Raw genomic sequence first — 17,017 nt, forward strand, 5'->3', positions numbered from 1 at the left:
TTGAAGCACACCCTCAGGCGTATAAGTTCCCAAGTCCCTGTCCTGGTCCCTTTGATGTTTCCTGATGTGCTAGGGGCCTGGGACGGTCCTTTCCCCTCCCAGGATCTGCTGTGACTCTGTAGGGAGCACTTTCTCTCGTGCCCTCTCCTGTCCCTCTCTGGAGCTGCTTTCCACTGAGTGAGGGTGGAGTATGTTATCAATCTTTCTTCATGGTCTGCAAGGTTTCCTTGGACAAATCCGCTGATCTCCTTATGGGAGTCCTCTTGGGTCACAGAATTTTTTCTTCTCTTTAGACCTTTAGAATTCTTTGTCTTTGCATTTGAACAGTTAACTCTGAGTCTTAGAAAAGGTTTCTTTGGATTGAAATTTTGGGGTGACTTATTAGCTTCTTGAACTTAGATGTCCAGATCTTTCCCTAGGTTTGGGAAATTCTCAGCCTGTGTTTTCTCCTTTCTTTTTTATTTTTTAACTTTACAATATTGTATTGGTTTTGCCATACATCAAAATGAATCAGCCACAGGTATACATGTGTTCTTCATCCTGAACCCTCCTCCCTCCTCCCTCCCCATACCATCCCCCCGGGTCGTCCCAGTGCACCAGCCCCAAGCATCCAGTATCGTGCATCAAACCTGGACTGGTGACTCGTTTCATATATGATATGATACATGTTTCAATAACATTCTCCCAAATCATCCCACCCTCTCCCTCTCCCACAGAGTCCAAAAGACTGTTCTATACATCAATGTCTCTTTTGATGTCTGGTATACAGGGTTTATTTGTTTTTAGCTGCACTAGGTCTCCTTCCTTGCATACAGGATTTCTCTAGTTGTAGTAAGCAGGGGCTACTCTTCGCTGCAATGCACAGACTTCTCACTGCAGTGGCTTCTCTTGCTGTAGACCACAGGCTCTAGGTGCACAGGTTTCAGTAGCTGTGGCACACTGGCTTAGTTGCCCTGTGGCATGTGGAATCTTCCTGGACCAGGGATTGAACTGATGTCCCCTGCACTGGCAGGTGGACTCTTATCCACTGCACCACCAGGAAGTCCTCAGCCCTTAATTCTTTTCTCCCTCACTTCTCCTGCCCTGACTCCATTGCATACATTGTTCCTCTTTATGGTGTCCATAGTTCCCACTGGCTTTCTATATTCCTTTCATTCTCTTTTTGCTTCTCTACGTGGATACTTTCAACTGATCTTTCTTCTAACTCAATTGTTCTTTTTTCTTTTTCTTTCCCTTAGTCAAGTCTGTTGTTGAATCTCTGTATTGAATTTTTCAGATTATTCATTATATTGTGTGGATGCTAAGTCGCCTCAGTCATGTCTGACTCTTTGTGACCCTATGGACTGTAGACTCTTCTGTCCATGGGATTCTTCAGGCAAGAACACTGGAGTGGGTTGCCATGCCCTCCTCCAGGGGATCTTGTGGACCCAGGAATTGAACCCGAGTCTCTTATATCTCCTGCATTTGCAGGTGGCTTCTTTACCACTAGTTCCAACTGGGAAGTCCATTCATTTATTATTCAGTTTCAAAATATCTGGTTAGTTCTTTTTTTAAAAAAATATTTTATATACCTTTATTATTCTTATTTTATTTGCATTGTTTTATTGGTATCATTAAATATTTGAGTTATCTTGTAACACTCTGATCATCTTTTGAAGTATTATTTTGAATTCTTTGTTGGGCAATTCCTGGATCTGCATTACTTTGAGCCAGTTACAGGAGGGTTTTTTTTTTTTTTTAATAGTTCTATTATTTTTTTATTTTTATTTTATTTCATTTTTTAACTTTACAATATTGTATTGGTTTTGCCATATCAACATGAATCCACCACAGGTATACACGTGTTCCCCATCCTGAACCCTCCTCCCTCCTCCCTCCCCATACCATCCCTCTGAGTCGTCCCAGTGCACCAGCCTCAAGCATCCAGTATCATTCATCGAACGTGGACTGGTGACTCGTTTCATATATGATATTATTCATGTTTCAATGCCATTCTCCCAAATCATCCCACCCTCTCCCTCTCCCAGAGTCCACAAGACTGTTCTATACATCTATGTCTCTTTTGCTGTCTCGTATACAGGGTTATTGTTACCATCTTGCTAAATTCCATATATATGTGTTAGTATACTGTATTGGTGTTTTTCTTTCTGGCTTACTTCACTCTGTATAATAGGCTCCAGTTTCATCCACCTCATTAGAACTGATTCAAATGTATTCTTTTTAATGGCTGAGTAATACTCCATTGTGTATATGTACCACTGCTTTCTTATCCATTCCTCTGCTGATGGACATCTAGGTTGCTTCCATGTCCTGGCTATTATAAACAGTGCTGCGATGAACATTGGGGTACACATGTCTCTTTCAATTCTGGTTTCCTCAGTGTGTATGCCCAGCAATGGGATTGCTGGATCATAAGGCAGTTCTATTTCCAGTTTTTTAAGGAATCTCCACACTGTTCTCCATAGTGGCTGTACTAGTTTGCATTCCCACCAACAGTGTAAGAGGCTTCCCTTTTCTCCACAACCTCTCCAGCATTTATTGCTTGTAGACTTTTGGATTGCAGCCATTCTGACTAGCATGAAATGGTACCTCACAGTGGTTTTGATTTGCATCTCTCTGATAATGAATGATGTTGAGCATCTTTTCATGTGTTTGTTAGCCATCTGTATGTCTTCTTTGGAGAAATGTCTATTTAGTTCTTTGGCCCATTTTTTGATTGGGTCATTTATTTATCTGGAATTGAGCTGCAGGAGTTGCTTGTATATTTTTGAGATTAGTTGTTTGTCAGTTGCTTCATTTGCTATTATTTTCTCCCATTCTGAAGGCTGTCTTTTCACCTTGCTAATAGTTTCCTTTGTTGTGCAGAAGCTTTTAAGTTTAATTAGGTCCCATTTGTTTATTTTTGCTTTTATTTCCAATATTCTGGGAGGTGGGTCATAGAGAATCCTGCTGTGATGTATGTCGGAGAGTGTTTTGCCTATGTTCTCCTCTAGGAGTTTTATAGTTTCTGGTCTTACATTTAGATCTTAAATCCATTTTGAGTTTATTTTTGTGTATGGTGTTAGAAAGTGTTCTAGTTTCATTCTTTTACAAGTGGTTGACCAGTTTTCCCAGCACCACTTGTTAAAGAGATTGTCTTTAATCCATTGTATATTCTTGCCTCCTTTGTCAAAGATAAGGTGTCCATAGGTGCGTGGATTTATCTCTGGGCTTTCTATTTTCTTCCATTGATCTATATTTCTGTCTTTGTGTCAGTACCATACTGTCTTGATGACTGTGGCTTTGTAGTAGAGCCTAAAGTCAGGCAGGTTGATTCCTCCAGTTCCATTCTTCTTTCTCAAGATTGCTTTGGCTATTCGAGGTTTTTTGTATTTCCATACAAATTGTGAAATTATTTGTTCTAGTTCTGTGGAGAATACCGTTGGTAGCTTGATAGGGATTGCATTGAATCTATATTGATTCTTCCAATCCATGAACATGGTATATTTCTCCATCTATTAGTGTCCTCTTTGATTTCTTTCACCAGTGTTTTATAGTTTTCTATATATAAGTATTTAGTTTCTTTAGGTAGACATATTCCTAAGTATTTTATTCTTTTCATTGCAATGGTGAATGGAAGTGTTTCCTTAATTTTTCTTTCTATTTTCTCATTATTAGTATATAGGAATGCAAGGGATTTCTGTGTGTTGATTTTATATCCTGCAACTTTACTATATTCATTGATTAGCTCTAGTAATTTTCTGGTGGAGTCTTTAGGGTTTTCTATGTAGAGGATCATGTCATCTGCAAACAGTGAGAGTTTTACTTCTTCTTTTCCAATTTGGATTCCTTTTATTTCTTTTTCTGCTCTGACTGCTGTGGCCAAAACTTCCAAAACTATGTTGAATAGTAGTGGTGAGGGTGGGCACCCTTGTCTTGTTCCTGATTTTAGGGGAAATGCTTTCAATTTTTCACCATTGAGGATAATGTTTGCTGTGGGTTTATCATATATAGCTTTTATTATGTTGAGGTATGTTCCTTCTATTCCTGCTTTCTGGAGAGTTTTTATCAGAAACGGATGTTGAATTTTGTCAAAGGCTTTCTCTGCATCTATTGAGATAATCATATGGTTTTTATTTTTCAATTTGTTAATGTGGTGTATTACATTGATTGATTTGCAGATATTGAAGAATCCTTGCATCCCTGGGATAAAGCCCACTTAGTCATGGTGTATGATCTTTTTAATGTGTTGTTGGATTCTGATTGCTAGAATTTTGTTAAGGATTTTTGCATCTATGTTCATCAGTGATATTGGTCTGTAGTTTTCTTTTTTTGTGTGGCTTCTTTGTCAGGTTTTGGGATTAGGGTGATGGTGGCCTCATAGAATGAGTTTGGAAGTTTATCTTCCTCTGCAATTTTCTGGAAGAGTTTGAGTAGGATAGGTGTTCGCTCTTTTCTAAATTTTTGGTAGAATTCAGCTGTGAAGCCGTCTAGACCTGGGCTTTTGTTTGTTGGAAGATTTTTGATTACAGTTTCAATTTCCATGCTTGTGATGGGTCTGTTAAGGTTTTCTATTTCTTCCTGGTCCAGTTTTGGAAAGTTGTACTTTTCTAAGAATTTGTCTATTTCTTCCACGTTGTCTATTTTATTGGCATATAATTGCTGAAAGTAGTCTCTTATTGGAGAAGGAAATGGCAACCCACTCCAGTATTCTTGCCTGGAGAATCCCAGGGACGGGGGAGCCTGATGGGCTGCCATCTCAGGGGTCACACAGAGTCGGACACGGCTGAAGCAACTTAGCAGTAGCAGCAGCAGTCTCTTATGATCCTTTGTATTTCTGTGTTGTCTGTTGTGATCTCTCCATTTTCATTTCTAATTTTATTGATTTGGTTTTTCTCCCTTTTTTTCTTGATGAGTCTGGCTAATGGTTTGTCAATTTTATTTATCCTTTCAAAGAACCAGCTTTTGGCTTTGTTGATTTTTGCTATGGTCTCTTTTGTTTCTTTTGCATTTATTTCTGCCCTAGTTTTAAAGATTTCTTTCCTCTACTAATCCTGGGGTTCTTCATTTCTTCCTTTTCTAGTTGCTTTAGGTGTAGAGTTAGGTTATTTATTTGACTTTTTTCTTGTTTCTTGAGGTATGCCTGTATTGCTATGAACTTTTGAAAGGTTGTTGTTGAATCACGCGAATACACCAGGATTCTTGGCCCCCGGAGGAGAAGAATTCAATCCGGGGCCAGAGACGAGGCTTGATCGCTCGGAGCTTTTGTGTAATAAAGTTTTATTAAAGTATAAAGAAGATAGAGAAAGCTTCTGACATAGGCATCAGAAGGGGGCAGAAAGAGTACCCCCCTGCTAGTGTTTAGCTGGATGTTATATAGTCACTAGCAGTCTGTTAATGAAAGAAAGGAATGTCTTAAAATTCAGAATGGCACCAGGCCCCTCACCCATAAGATGCATTTTGGGATAAATGGTTTATCCTGGGCCATAAAATGATTAACTTGAATCTTGAAGAAGGGCAGACCACCATACAAATAGTTTCATTTACATAGATTAGGGGAACAATATCCATACTGGTTTGTCAAGTAGGTTCTGGGCCAAGAGGCGGAACCGACTTGGAGACAGAGTTTTGGGGTAAAGGCATAGTACATTAGCATAGCTTAAGACAAACATTTCCATAAGAAAAAGGCATTGGTTATCTCTAGACTCGAGAATAGCTAACTTCAGGCGAAACTGGGTGTCATTATGGCAACACAGTATTTTAACAGAAACCTCCCTTTAAATTTGTATAGAGAAGGAAAAAATATTGCTAGTTTGTTTCCTCCTGCCGCTTAAGAGAGATAAAAATGTCTGACACTTGCAGGCTATTTCCTCTATTTGGAGACCCCTGGCCTTCCTGCCTGTTACCCTCTCATTCCCCCTTTTCTTTTAGGAGAATTATGTTGCCTAGGGAAAAGGGGCGTCGTTCTCATTCCATAACTACTTCCGAGCTGACAAGGGGCGTTGTCCCTAAATTGGTGAGGCAACATATTCTCCTAATCCTCATATTGAGGATATCTGATCCAGGGGCCCCAAATAATAGCTGGAGGAAGCTACAGTAGTAGCAGGAGTTTGAGCAACCATTTGTAACTTAAAAGCTTTCATGCGGCTAGAAACAAATCCAGTTATACAATTACAGATGCAGGGAGCAAACAGCAAGAACAAAACATTTAGAATCAAAATTAAAAGTCACATTATGTCCATAGTTAGAGTACAAAGTGTTGCACCAGTGCATTTTAGGGTTGGTAGATGTCATCAGATGAAGAAGAGGCATCGCATGTGATTGTTGTCGAAGGTATTCACAGACTTGGAGAAAGTCTTTTCCTTGAAGTGGGGATGTCCACCACGGGAAGCCTTCCACTGACGAAGAGGGGAGCGCTCCGCAGACCCAGCAGTTAGACCGATTGTGGAATGCAGCATAGGAGTGAGCCCAGGACAGGAAGACATTGTCTTGAGGATCCAACGGCAGACTCAGGATATTTGGAGTCAGCAGAAGTAAGCTCACATAGGTTATCAGGCCCATCTAAAAGGTACAAAGTCAGAGCATAGAAAGTAAAGACATAAAATGAAGTCACTTAATTTTGGTCAGGGTGCCACCTCTTAACTCGAGTATGATGTACCCACGAATCAATTCCTGGCACTTTGACAGCTGTGGGAGAGGAAAGAATAACCTGGTAAGGACCTTCCCAGAGAGGCTCGAGGGATGGCCCCCCAGATCCCACTGTTTTTATGAGGACCTCGGTTCCTGGCTCAAATAGAGGCCTGCTTGACTCGGAGGCTGGGTCAGGAGTCTTCTCCCGGAGTTCTGTTAATGTCTGTTGAAAAGCTGAGAGCTGAGTTACATAATTAGTTAATTCCAAGGCTTCAGGGTCTATAACAATGTCTGTGCGTAAGAAAGGCCTTCCATAAATACATTCAAAGGGGGACAGTCTCTCTTTTTTTGGGAGTAGTTCGAGCCCTCATTAAAGCTATGGGTAGGACTTTAATCCATTTGTCCTGCATCTCTTGAGTTAATTTGCGCAGATGCCTTTTGATAATGTCATTAGCTTTTTCAACTTTCCCGGAGGATTGGGGTCTCCAGGAACAGTGTAAGTGATATTCTATTCCTAGAGCTTTAGATACCCCCTGAGTTACAGCAGCTTTAAAGGCGGAGCCATTGTCACTCTGAAGGCTCCGTGGCAGCCCAAACCTGGGGATAATTTCATGAATTAAAATCTTTATAACCTCCTTAGCCTGTTCACTACGACAGGGAAAAGCCTCAATCCATCCAGTAAAGGTATCTACCCAAACTTGTAAGCAAGAATATCCATTAGCTTTTGGCATATGAGTAAAATCAATTTCCCAATCCTCTCCAGGATACTTCCCACTTCGTTGTAATCCAGATTTTGCTAGCTTTTCAGTCTTTGGGTTATTTTTTTGACAAATCTCACACCTTTTGATAATATTCTTTAAAGTTTTCATTACATTTTTACCTTCAAACAAACGAGAAACCATTTGGTAAGTACTCTCAGCACCCAAATGAAAACTCTGATGTAAACCCTTAAGAATTTTCCACTGAGCATTTTCAGGAATTATTAATCGTCCATCCTCGGACTGTAACCATCCTTTATCAGTAATCTTTGCTCCTCGTTTCTCATATCTTTCTAATTCTTCCTCAGTATATTGTGGTCTTTCCTGTTCCACAGGACCTGTCCAGATCAAAGGCGTCTGTAGTGAAGGGGTTTCGTAAAGTGCCGCTTTTCTGGCTTGACAGTCAGCCAGATGATTACCTTCGGCTATTTTACTCCCATCCTTGCTGTGCCCTTTGCAGTGCATAACAGCTACTTCTTTAGGACAATATATAGCAGTTAAAAGTCTCTCGATCTCTCTGAAATGCTTAATAGGTTCTCCTGTTGCTGTTTTAAAGTGTCTCTCTTTCCATATTGCAGCATGAGCATGTAAAGTCAAATAAGCATACTTAGAATCTGTATAGATATTTACCCGCTGCCCTTTGCTTAACTCTAGAGCTCGGGTCAGGGCCACAAGCTCCGCTAACTGAGCACTAGTTTCCTGGGGGAGAGATTTTGCTTCTAAAACCTGTTCAGCAGTCACCACGGCGTAACCTGCTTTACGCTTTCCATCCTGAACAAAAGAACTGCCATCTGTAAATATTTCCATGTCAGGATTGTCTAATGGGGTATCCTTTAGATCCTCCCGAGCTGCATAGTTTAAAGTTAGGAATTGAGAACAATCGTGATCAGGTGTTTCATTTTCCTTCTCAGGAAGGAAAGTGGCAGGATTTAAATTTCCACAAACTTTAAGCTTAGTTACTGGTCCTTCTAACAACAATGACTGATACTTAAGAAGCCTACTGTCTGTCATCCAAATATTAACCTTAGAATTTAAGATTCCACTCACATCATGAGAAGTCAGTACAGTAAGGTTTCGTCCATTAATTATTTTTAAAGCTTCAGGTGCTAATAAAGCCGCTGCCCTAATTACTCTTAGGCAGTGGGGCCACCCACGTGAAACTACATCTAATTCTCTGCTTAGATAAGCAATAGGTTGGTGAGGCCCTCGGGGTTGTGTCAAAACTCCCAATGCCACACCTTTTCTTTCAGTGACAAACAAATTAAATTCTGACCCTGTGGGCAAGCTCAGAGCTGGAGCTTGCAGGAGAGCAGTCTGAAGAACCTTAAAAGCCTTTTGAGTTTCTGGAGACCAAACCAGTTTGTCGGTTTGGGCCTGCTGAGTTTCAGCTATAAGTTTATATAAAGGCCGGGCAAGTTCCCCATAACCCGGAATCCAAATGCGACAGTAACCTGTGATTCCCAAAAATCCTCTCAATTGTCTTAAAGTCATAGGTAGGGGGTGATTTAGTATAGGTTTAATTCTCTCAGGGCCTATGGCCCTAGTCCCTTCTGATATGATTAGGCCCAGATATCTAACCGATTGTTGACAAAGCTGAGCCTTTTCTCTTGATGCCTTGTAACCACAGCCTGCCAGAAAGTTTAAGAAATCTTCTGAGGCTCGCGAACAAGCTTCCTCTGTCTCAGCACAGAGCAAAATATCATCTACATATTGTAACACCACTGCTTCAGAGCTGTTAAAGTTTTGTAAATCCCGTGACAAACTTTGTCCGAATAAGTGAGGACTGTCACGAAATCCCTGGGGCAAAACTGTCCAGGTTAACTGAGAAGCTGGCTGAGTAGGGTCTTCAAAGGCAAATAGGAATTGACTTTCTTCCGCCAAAGGCACTGAATAGAAGGCATCCTTTAAATCAATTACTGAGAAATATTTGGCCCGTTCAGGAATTTCAGACAATAGAGTATAAGGATTAGGCACCACGGGGTGTAAAGGAACTACAGCCTCATTTATTATTCGTAAATCTTGAACTAGTCTCCATTTACCATTTGATTTCTTTATACCCAAAATAGGAGTGTTGCAAGGACTGTTGGGGAATTAATAGTCTCTGTTCCTTTAAATTTTCGATGATGGGTTTTAACCCTTCTTTAACTTCAGGTTTCAGTGGATACTGCTTCTTATGTGGAAATATGTGTGGGTCTTTGAGCTTAACAACTACAGGAATAGCATTTTGTGCTCGACCCACAGATTTTCTATCAGCCCATACTCTAGGATTTACATTTTGTTCAACTAAAGGGAGAGAAAGGGAGGGCTCCATATTCATGAAAACAGAGGCATGGACCTTGCTCAGTATATCCCTTCCCAAAAGGGGTGAGGGAGATTCTGGCACAATCAGAAACTCGTGTGAAAACAGCACAGAATCCCAGTTGCAAGATAAAGAATAACTGAAATAATACCTTTTGGCTTGTCCAGACAGTCCCATTACGGAAGCGGATCGGGAAGAAAGTGGGCCAGGGGCTTCAGTAAGCACAGAATAAGTTGCCCCAGTATCTAAAAGGAAATCGACGGATTGGCCCCCCACAACTATTAATACCCGGGGTTCCTCAGGTGTAATTAGGACGGGAGCTTGTGTGGGGACCCCCGGGCACCTTCAGTCCTGATTGTCTTGAGAGTCCGACCCCGGAGACCTACGCCTCTGGGGACAGTCTCTCTTCCAGTGTGGTCCTTTGCAGACCGGACATGGAGCCGGGGGCGGCTTAGATGCCTGAGGGCAATCCCGCTTGAGGTGCCCCTCCTTTCTACAGCAGTAGCAAGCCCATCCCTTTTCACCTGGGCCCCTCTGGGCATTTTTCTCAGGCTGTTTAAGAACGTTTTTCATAGCCATGGCGAAGGCTTCCGCCTTTTCCTTTGTCTTTTTTTGCCTTTCTTTCTTTTCCTCATATTCCCTACCATAATAGACTGTCTGAGCCAGTTGTAACAGAGTATCTAAAGACTGATTTGGTCCATACGCCTGTTTTAATAGCTTACGGCGGATATCTGGAGCCGACTGAGTGAGAAATCTATCCTTTAAGATCACTTTTCCCTCTTCACTTTCGGGATCAATCTCAGTGAATCTGCGAAGGCCTTCTCTCAGTCTATCTAGGAATTTACCAGGAGCTTCTTTCTCTTCCTGTTCTATATCTGCCAATTTGCCATAGTTTAAAGGCTTAGAACGCGCCTGCCTAAGTCCTTCAAGAATACATCTAACAAAATGACTCTGATCTCATTTTCCTTTAGCTGTGTTGTAGTCCCAGTCTGGTTCTATAGTTGGGACCGCCTGATTCCCAGTGGGGAGGGCCGCTATCTCGTTCTCCCTCTTCCCTACTGATTCATTACCAAGCCACTCATCTCCATAAGCAACCGCTTTTCCCAAAACTCGAGTCTTTGACTCAGGAGTCAGCGTTTGTCCCAAGATATACATCACATCCTTCCAAGTGAGATCATAAAGCAAAGTAACACCTTTAAAAGCTCTGATATATTTTTCTGGGTCCTCTAAATAGTCTCCCAGATCCTCCTTGATTCTTTGTATTTCTTGATAAGAAAAAGGCTTATTAACTCTCACAGACTGATTATTTCTCCCGGTGGGTGTTTCATAAAGAGGCAACAGCTTGTGTGGCTGTTCCTCGGTCTCTCTGGCTGCTCTGCGCATATGATCCCAGGGATAGATTGGAGAAACCTGTTTTTCCTCTTCTCTTTGTCTCCTGTCCTCCATCTCATCGCTTACTTCGATGGTCTGAGTTTCTACTGAAACCAGAGTAGTCTGAGGTCGTACTGAGACAGGAGTTGTTTGGACCTCCATGTGGGCAATTTGAATCCCAGTTTGGAGTCCCAGGTACGGGGGCAAAGGAAGAGGATAGGGAGGAGCTGAAGGTTTCACACCCAAATCTATACCCTTAGGACATAAGTCTGGCATATTTCGCAGAGAGAAAAAGGGCAACACATATGCTACTTCTACCCATTTCCCTTGTTCCTTACAGAACCGGTCTAATTGTAGAACAGTATTATACTTAAGAGACCCTCCAACTGGCCACCGTTCGCCGTCCTCCAATGGATACCGTGGCCATGCAGTATCACATAGGAAGACCAGGTGTGTCTTCTTTAAGCCCTGGGGATCAAATCTATCCCAGTTTTTCAGGATACAGTTCAAAGGAGTGAGGCTGGAATTGTTAGCTCCCATCTGTAAGAGAGAAAAAAAGCGACCAGCGCCATTTTTTCTACCGGAGGCGTCCCTCCCTGCTCTAGATGGGGGTGTAGACAGACGTTACACCAAAAGCTTTTCCTTCCTGGTCGGACTTAGTCTGTCCCTTACCGACGCAGGCGCCGTACTCGTCCCTCCCGGTTCTACCACCGAGATGGGGTGGGGATGTACCAGGGGTAGACTTGATAGCATCCCTACTTGACGTCCAGCTCTTCACCCTTAACCTTGCTTGCCTCTGATGTCACCCGGGGTGAATCAGAGTAACCTTCCGGAATGCCTCCCAAGCTAAGACCATTGTGGGAAACATTCGTCACCTGAGTGCCTGTGCACGACCCTGAGTATTTCCTGACCACAATAAGACCGACGCGAACATAAAACTGAGATGTTCTTTCCAAGCATCACCACACCAGTATAACAGCCTCCTCTGATCCACTAAGAGCCGGCATTACCAAAGAAAAAAAAAACCCATCGCAGTCCCAATCTGAGTAACCTTTAACCTCAGAGATGTTCTGGGAGCTAGAGCTCCATCTAGCTTCCGAACTTTCGATTCCTAGCGAGGCTAGACACTTTCTTGACTACCAATCCAAGTTTGGGACCTAAGCCACAATACACAGTAACAGTATAGATCACAAGTCCCTTGAAAGTCTATGATCCGATAGATTAGGTTAGTACTTCTAATTCCCAAGGAGTTATGAAATGGTCAAAGAGACCGAAAAGTTTGACCAAGAAAGGAGAGTTCGGTCCACACGCTTTGCCCATTTCTGGTCGGTTCCCGAAGGAGACATTGGGTGCCTCTTGGCATTGGCAGGTCGGTATAACGCCCCGACAGGTTTCTGCCATGAGCCGTATGAGATCACCGTGGAACCGCAGAGCAGGGCTCCTTACTTGTTTCACGCAGGGCATGCCATTCATTCACACAAGCACACGGTAGAGTTAGTAAAGCATAGCAGAAAACGTGTTCGCTAAGAGAACAAAGAACTAAAGCTCCAAGCATCCTTACCTTGTCCTGAAGGATCCCGGACGAGCCCCCAAGATGAAAGGTTGTTGTTGAATCACGCGAATACACCAGGATTCTTGGCCCCTGGAGGAGAAGAATTCAATCCGGGGTCAGAGACGAGGCTTGATCGCTCGGAGCTTTTGTGTAATAAAGTTTTATTAAAGTATAAAGAAGATAGAGAAAGCTTCTGACATAGGCATCAGAAGGGGGCAGAAAGAGTACCCCCCTGCTAGTGTTTAGCTGGATGTTATATAGTCACTAGCAGTCTGTTAATGAAAGAAAGGAATGTCTTAAAATTCAGAATGGCACCAGGCCCCTCACCCATAAGATGCATTTTGGGATAAATGGTTTATCCTGGGCCATAAAATGATTAACTTGAATCTTGAAGAAGGGCAGACCACCATACAAATAGTTTCATTTACATAGATTAGGGGAACAATATCCATACTGGTTTGTCAAGTAGGTTCTGGGCCAAGAGGCGGAACCGACTTGGAGACAGAGTTTTGGGGTAAAGGCATAGTACATTAGCATAGCTTAAGACAAACATTTCCATAAGAAAAAGGCATTGGTTATCTCTAGACTCGAGAATAGCTAACTTCAGGCGAAACCGGGTGTCATTATGGCAACACAGTATTTTAAGAGAAACCTCCCTTTAAATTTGTATAGAGAAGGAAAAAATATTGCTAGTTTGTTTCCTCCTGCCGCTTAAGAGAGATAAAAATGTCTGACACTTGCAGGCTATTTCCTCTATTTGGAGACCCCTGGCCTTCCTGCCTGTTACCCTCTCACTTTCCCCTTAGGACTGCTTTTACAGTGTCCCACAGGTTTTGGATTGTTGTGTTTTCATTTTCATTCATTTCTATGCAAATTTTGATTTCTTTTTTGATTTCTTCTGTAATATGTTGGTTATTCAGCAGCGTGTTGTTCAGCCTCCATATGTTGGAATTTTTAATATTTTTTCTCCTGTAATTGAGATCTAATCTTACTGAATTGTGGTCAGAAAAGATGCTTGGAATGATTTCAATTTTTTTGAATTTACCAAGGCTAGCTTTATGGCCCAGGATGTGATCTATCCTGGAGAAGGTTCCGTGTGCGCTTGAGAAAAAGGTGAAATTCATTGTTTTGGGGTGAAATGTCCTATAGATATCAATTAGGTCTAACTGGTCTATTGTGTCATTTAAAATTTGTGTTTCCTTGTTAATTTTCTGTTTAGTTGATCTATCCATAGGTGTGAGTGGGGTATTAAAGTCTCCCACTATTATTGTGTTATTGTTAATTTCCTGTTTCATACTTGTTAGTATTTGTCTTACATATTGTGATGCTCCTATGTTGGGTGCATGTATATTTATAATTGTTATATCTTCTTCTTGGATTGATCCTTTGATCATTATGTAATGACCTTCTTTGTCTCTTTTCACAGCCTTTGTTTTAAAGTCTATTTTATCTGATATGAGTATTGCTACTCCTGCTTTCTTTTGGTTTCTATTTGCATGGAAAATCTTTTTCCAGTCCTTCACTTTCAGTCTGTATGTGTCCCCTGTTTTGAGGTGGGTCTCTTGTAGACAACAAATATAGGGGTCTTGCTTTTGTATCCATTAGCCAGTCTTTGTCTTTTGGTTGGGGCATTCAACCCATTTACGTTTAAGGTAATTATTGATAAGTATGATCCTGTTGCCATTTACTTTATTGTTTTGGGTTCGAGTTTATCCACCCTTTTTGTGTTTCCTGTCTAGAGAATATCCTTTAGTATTTCTTGGAGAGCTGGTTTGGTGGTGCTGAATTCTCTCAGCTTTTCCTTGTCTGTGAAGCTTTTGATTTGTCCTTCATATTTGAATGAGATCCTTTTTGGGTACAGTAATCTGGGCTGTAGGTTATTTTCTTTCATCACTTTAAGTATGTCTTGCCATTCCCTCCTGGCTTGAAGAGTTTCTATTGAAAGATCAGCTGTTATCCTTATGGGAATTCCCTTGTGTGTTATTTGTTGTTTTTCCCTTGCTGCTTTTAATATTTGTTCTTCGTGTTTGATATTTGTTAATTTGATTAATATGTGTCTTGGGGTGTTTCGCCTTGGGTTTATCCTGTTTTGGGACTCTCTGGGTTTCTTGGACATGGGTGATTATTTCTTTCCCCATTTCAGGGAAGTTTTCAACTATTAGTTCTTCAAGTATTTTCTCATGGTCTTTCTTTTTGTTTTCTTCTTCTGGGACTCCTATGATTTGAATGTTGGAGCGTTTAATATTGTCCTGGAGGTCTCTGAGATTGTCCTCATTTCTTTTAATTCATTTTTCTTTTTTCCTCTCTGATTAATTTATTTCTACCATTCTATCTTCTAATTCACTAATCCTATCTTCTGCCTCTGTTATTCTACTATTTGTTGCCTCCAGAGTGTTTTTGATCTCATTTATTGCATTATTCATTATATATTGACTCTTTTTTATTTCTTCTAGGTCCTTGTTAAACCTTTCTTGCATCTTCTCAATCATTGTCTCCAGGCTATTTATCTGTGATTCCATTTTGCTTTCAAGATTTTGGATCATTTTCACTATCATTATTCGGAATTCTTAATCAGGTAGATTCCCTATCTCTTCCTCTTTTGTTTGGTTTGGTGGGCATTTATCCTGTTCCTTTACCTGCTGGGTATTCCTCTGTCTCTTCATCTTGTTTATATTGCTGAGTTTGGGGTGTCCTTTCTGTATTCTGGCAGTTTGTGGAGTTCTCTTTATTGTGGCGTTTCCTCGCTGTGTGTGGGTTTGTACAGGTGGCTTGTCAAGGTTTCTTGGTTAGGGAAGCTTGTGTCGGTGTTCTGGTGGGTGGAGCTGGATTTCTTCTCTCTGTAGTGCAATGAAGTGTCCAGTAATGAGTTATGAGATGTCTATGGTTTTGTAGTAACTTTGGGCAGCCTGTATATTGGAGCTCAGGGCTGTGCTCCTGTGTTGCTGGAGCATTTGCATGGTATGTCTTGCTCTGGAACTTGTTGGCCCTTGTGTGGTGCTTGGTTTCAGTGTTGGTATGGAGGCATTTGATGAGCTCCTGTCAATTAATGTTCCCTGGAGTCAGGAGTTCCTTGGAGTCAGGGTTTGGACTTAAGCTTCCTGCTTCCGATTTTCAGTCTTATTTTTCCAGTAGTCTCAAAACTTATCATTCTATACAACATCATTGATAAAACATCTACGTTAAAGATGCAAAGTTTCTCCACAGTGAGGGACACCCAGAGAGGTTCACATAGTTACATGGAGAAGAGAAGAGAAGAGGAAGGAGGGAGTTAGAGGTGACCCAAATGAGATGAGGTGGAATCAATAGAGGAGAGAGCAGGCTAACCAAGAAACACTTCTTTATGTGCACTCCAGAACTGGACTGCTCAGAAATGTTCATGGAGTTATACAGAGAAGAGAAGAGAAGAGAAGAGGGAGGAAGGAGACAGAGGTGGCCAGGCAGATAAAAGGGGGGAATGAAAAGGAGAGAGACAGATCCAGCCAGTAATCAGTTCCCTAAGTGTTCTCCACCGTCTGGAACACACAGAAATTCACAGAGTTGGATACAGCAGAGAAGGGTTAGGGAAGAGACACAGGCGACCTGGTGGAGAAAAAGGAGAGTCCAAAGGGGGAGAGAGCAGTCAAGCCAGTAATCTCACTCCCAAGTAAAAATGGGTACTGAAGATTGGGTTCCTAAAGGTACAAAATTGATAACAAATACCAAAAAGCAAAAATTAAAAATCTAGAGTGGAGTTTGAGTTTCAAGAATATAATGTTAAAGAAAAGAAGAAGAGAAAGAAAGAGAAAAAAAAGTCACAAAAATTATAAAGAAAATATAGGTACAAAATTGATAACAAATACCAAAAAGCAAAACCTAAAAATCTAGAGTAGAGTTTGGAATTTCAAAAATACAATGTTAAAGAAAAGAAGAAGAAAAAGAAAGAGAGAGAAAAAAAAACCCAAAATCCCCAAAATTATTAATAAATATATAGGTACAAAATTGATAACAAATACCAAAAAGCAAAAATTCAAAATCTCCTTTCGAAGACAATGGGCTGCTTTTCTGGGTGCCTGATGTCCTCTGCCAGCATTCAGAAGTTGTTTTGTGGAATTACTCGGTGTTTAAATGTTCTTTTGATGAATTTGTGGGGTAGAAAGTGGTCTCCCCGTCCTATTCCTCTGCATCCCAGAACAAGTTTCCCAGGAGGTTTACTGTTTTCCTTTGGTGGGATTTTGCTTCCCTGATTCTTCTTGATGTCTTATTCTCTTGTAGATGCCTGCACATTTAAAATAGCAGTCATCTGTACCAGAATCTATATTATGATTTCAGTAGGGAAAGCCTTTCACCTCTGGGTAGGGGAACACTGGAATGTTCACCAGGGTGCCAAAAGCAGAGGCATAAGGTGGCATTGGGTCTGGTAGGACATGAGATCCGTTTGGCTCAGGCTGC

General features: G+C 41.4%; 1 protein-coding gene across 1 annotated transcript; it reads right to left on the minus strand.

Annotated features, from left to right (window-relative positions):
• Positions 1-6,221: 6,221 nt before the first annotated feature.
• Positions 6,222-13,380, minus strand: LOC133248184 (uncharacterized). Its single transcript, XM_061418009.1, has 2 exons — positions 10,737-13,380; positions 6,222-6,540 (listed from the first exon to the last, which is right to left on the minus strand). Exons 1-2 carry the CDS (start codon positions 11,575-11,577, stop codon positions 6,413-6,415), a joined length of 969 nt encoding a protein of 322 aa, XP_061273993.1. The 5' UTR covers positions 11,578-13,380; the 3' UTR covers positions 6,222-6,412.
• Between the last annotated feature and the right edge of the window lie 3,637 nt (positions 13,381-17,017).

The sequence above is a fragment of the Bos javanicus genome, chromosome 5 (genome assembly GCF_032452875.1).
Source record: "Bos javanicus breed banteng chromosome 5, ARS-OSU_banteng_1.0, whole genome shotgun sequence".
In the NCBI taxonomy this organism is placed as follows: domain Eukaryota; kingdom Metazoa; phylum Chordata; class Mammalia; order Artiodactyla; family Bovidae; genus Bos; species Bos javanicus.

Coding starts and splice junctions, on each gene's coding strand:
- LOC133248184 (XM_061418009.1), bottom strand. CDS start 11,577: ATGGGAGCTAACAATTCCAGCCTCACTCCTTTGAACTGTATCCTGAAA. Junction 6,541..10,736: donor TTATGGAGATGAGTGGCTTG/GTAATGAATCAG, acceptor TGTACCTTTTAG/ATGGGCCTGATAACCTATGT.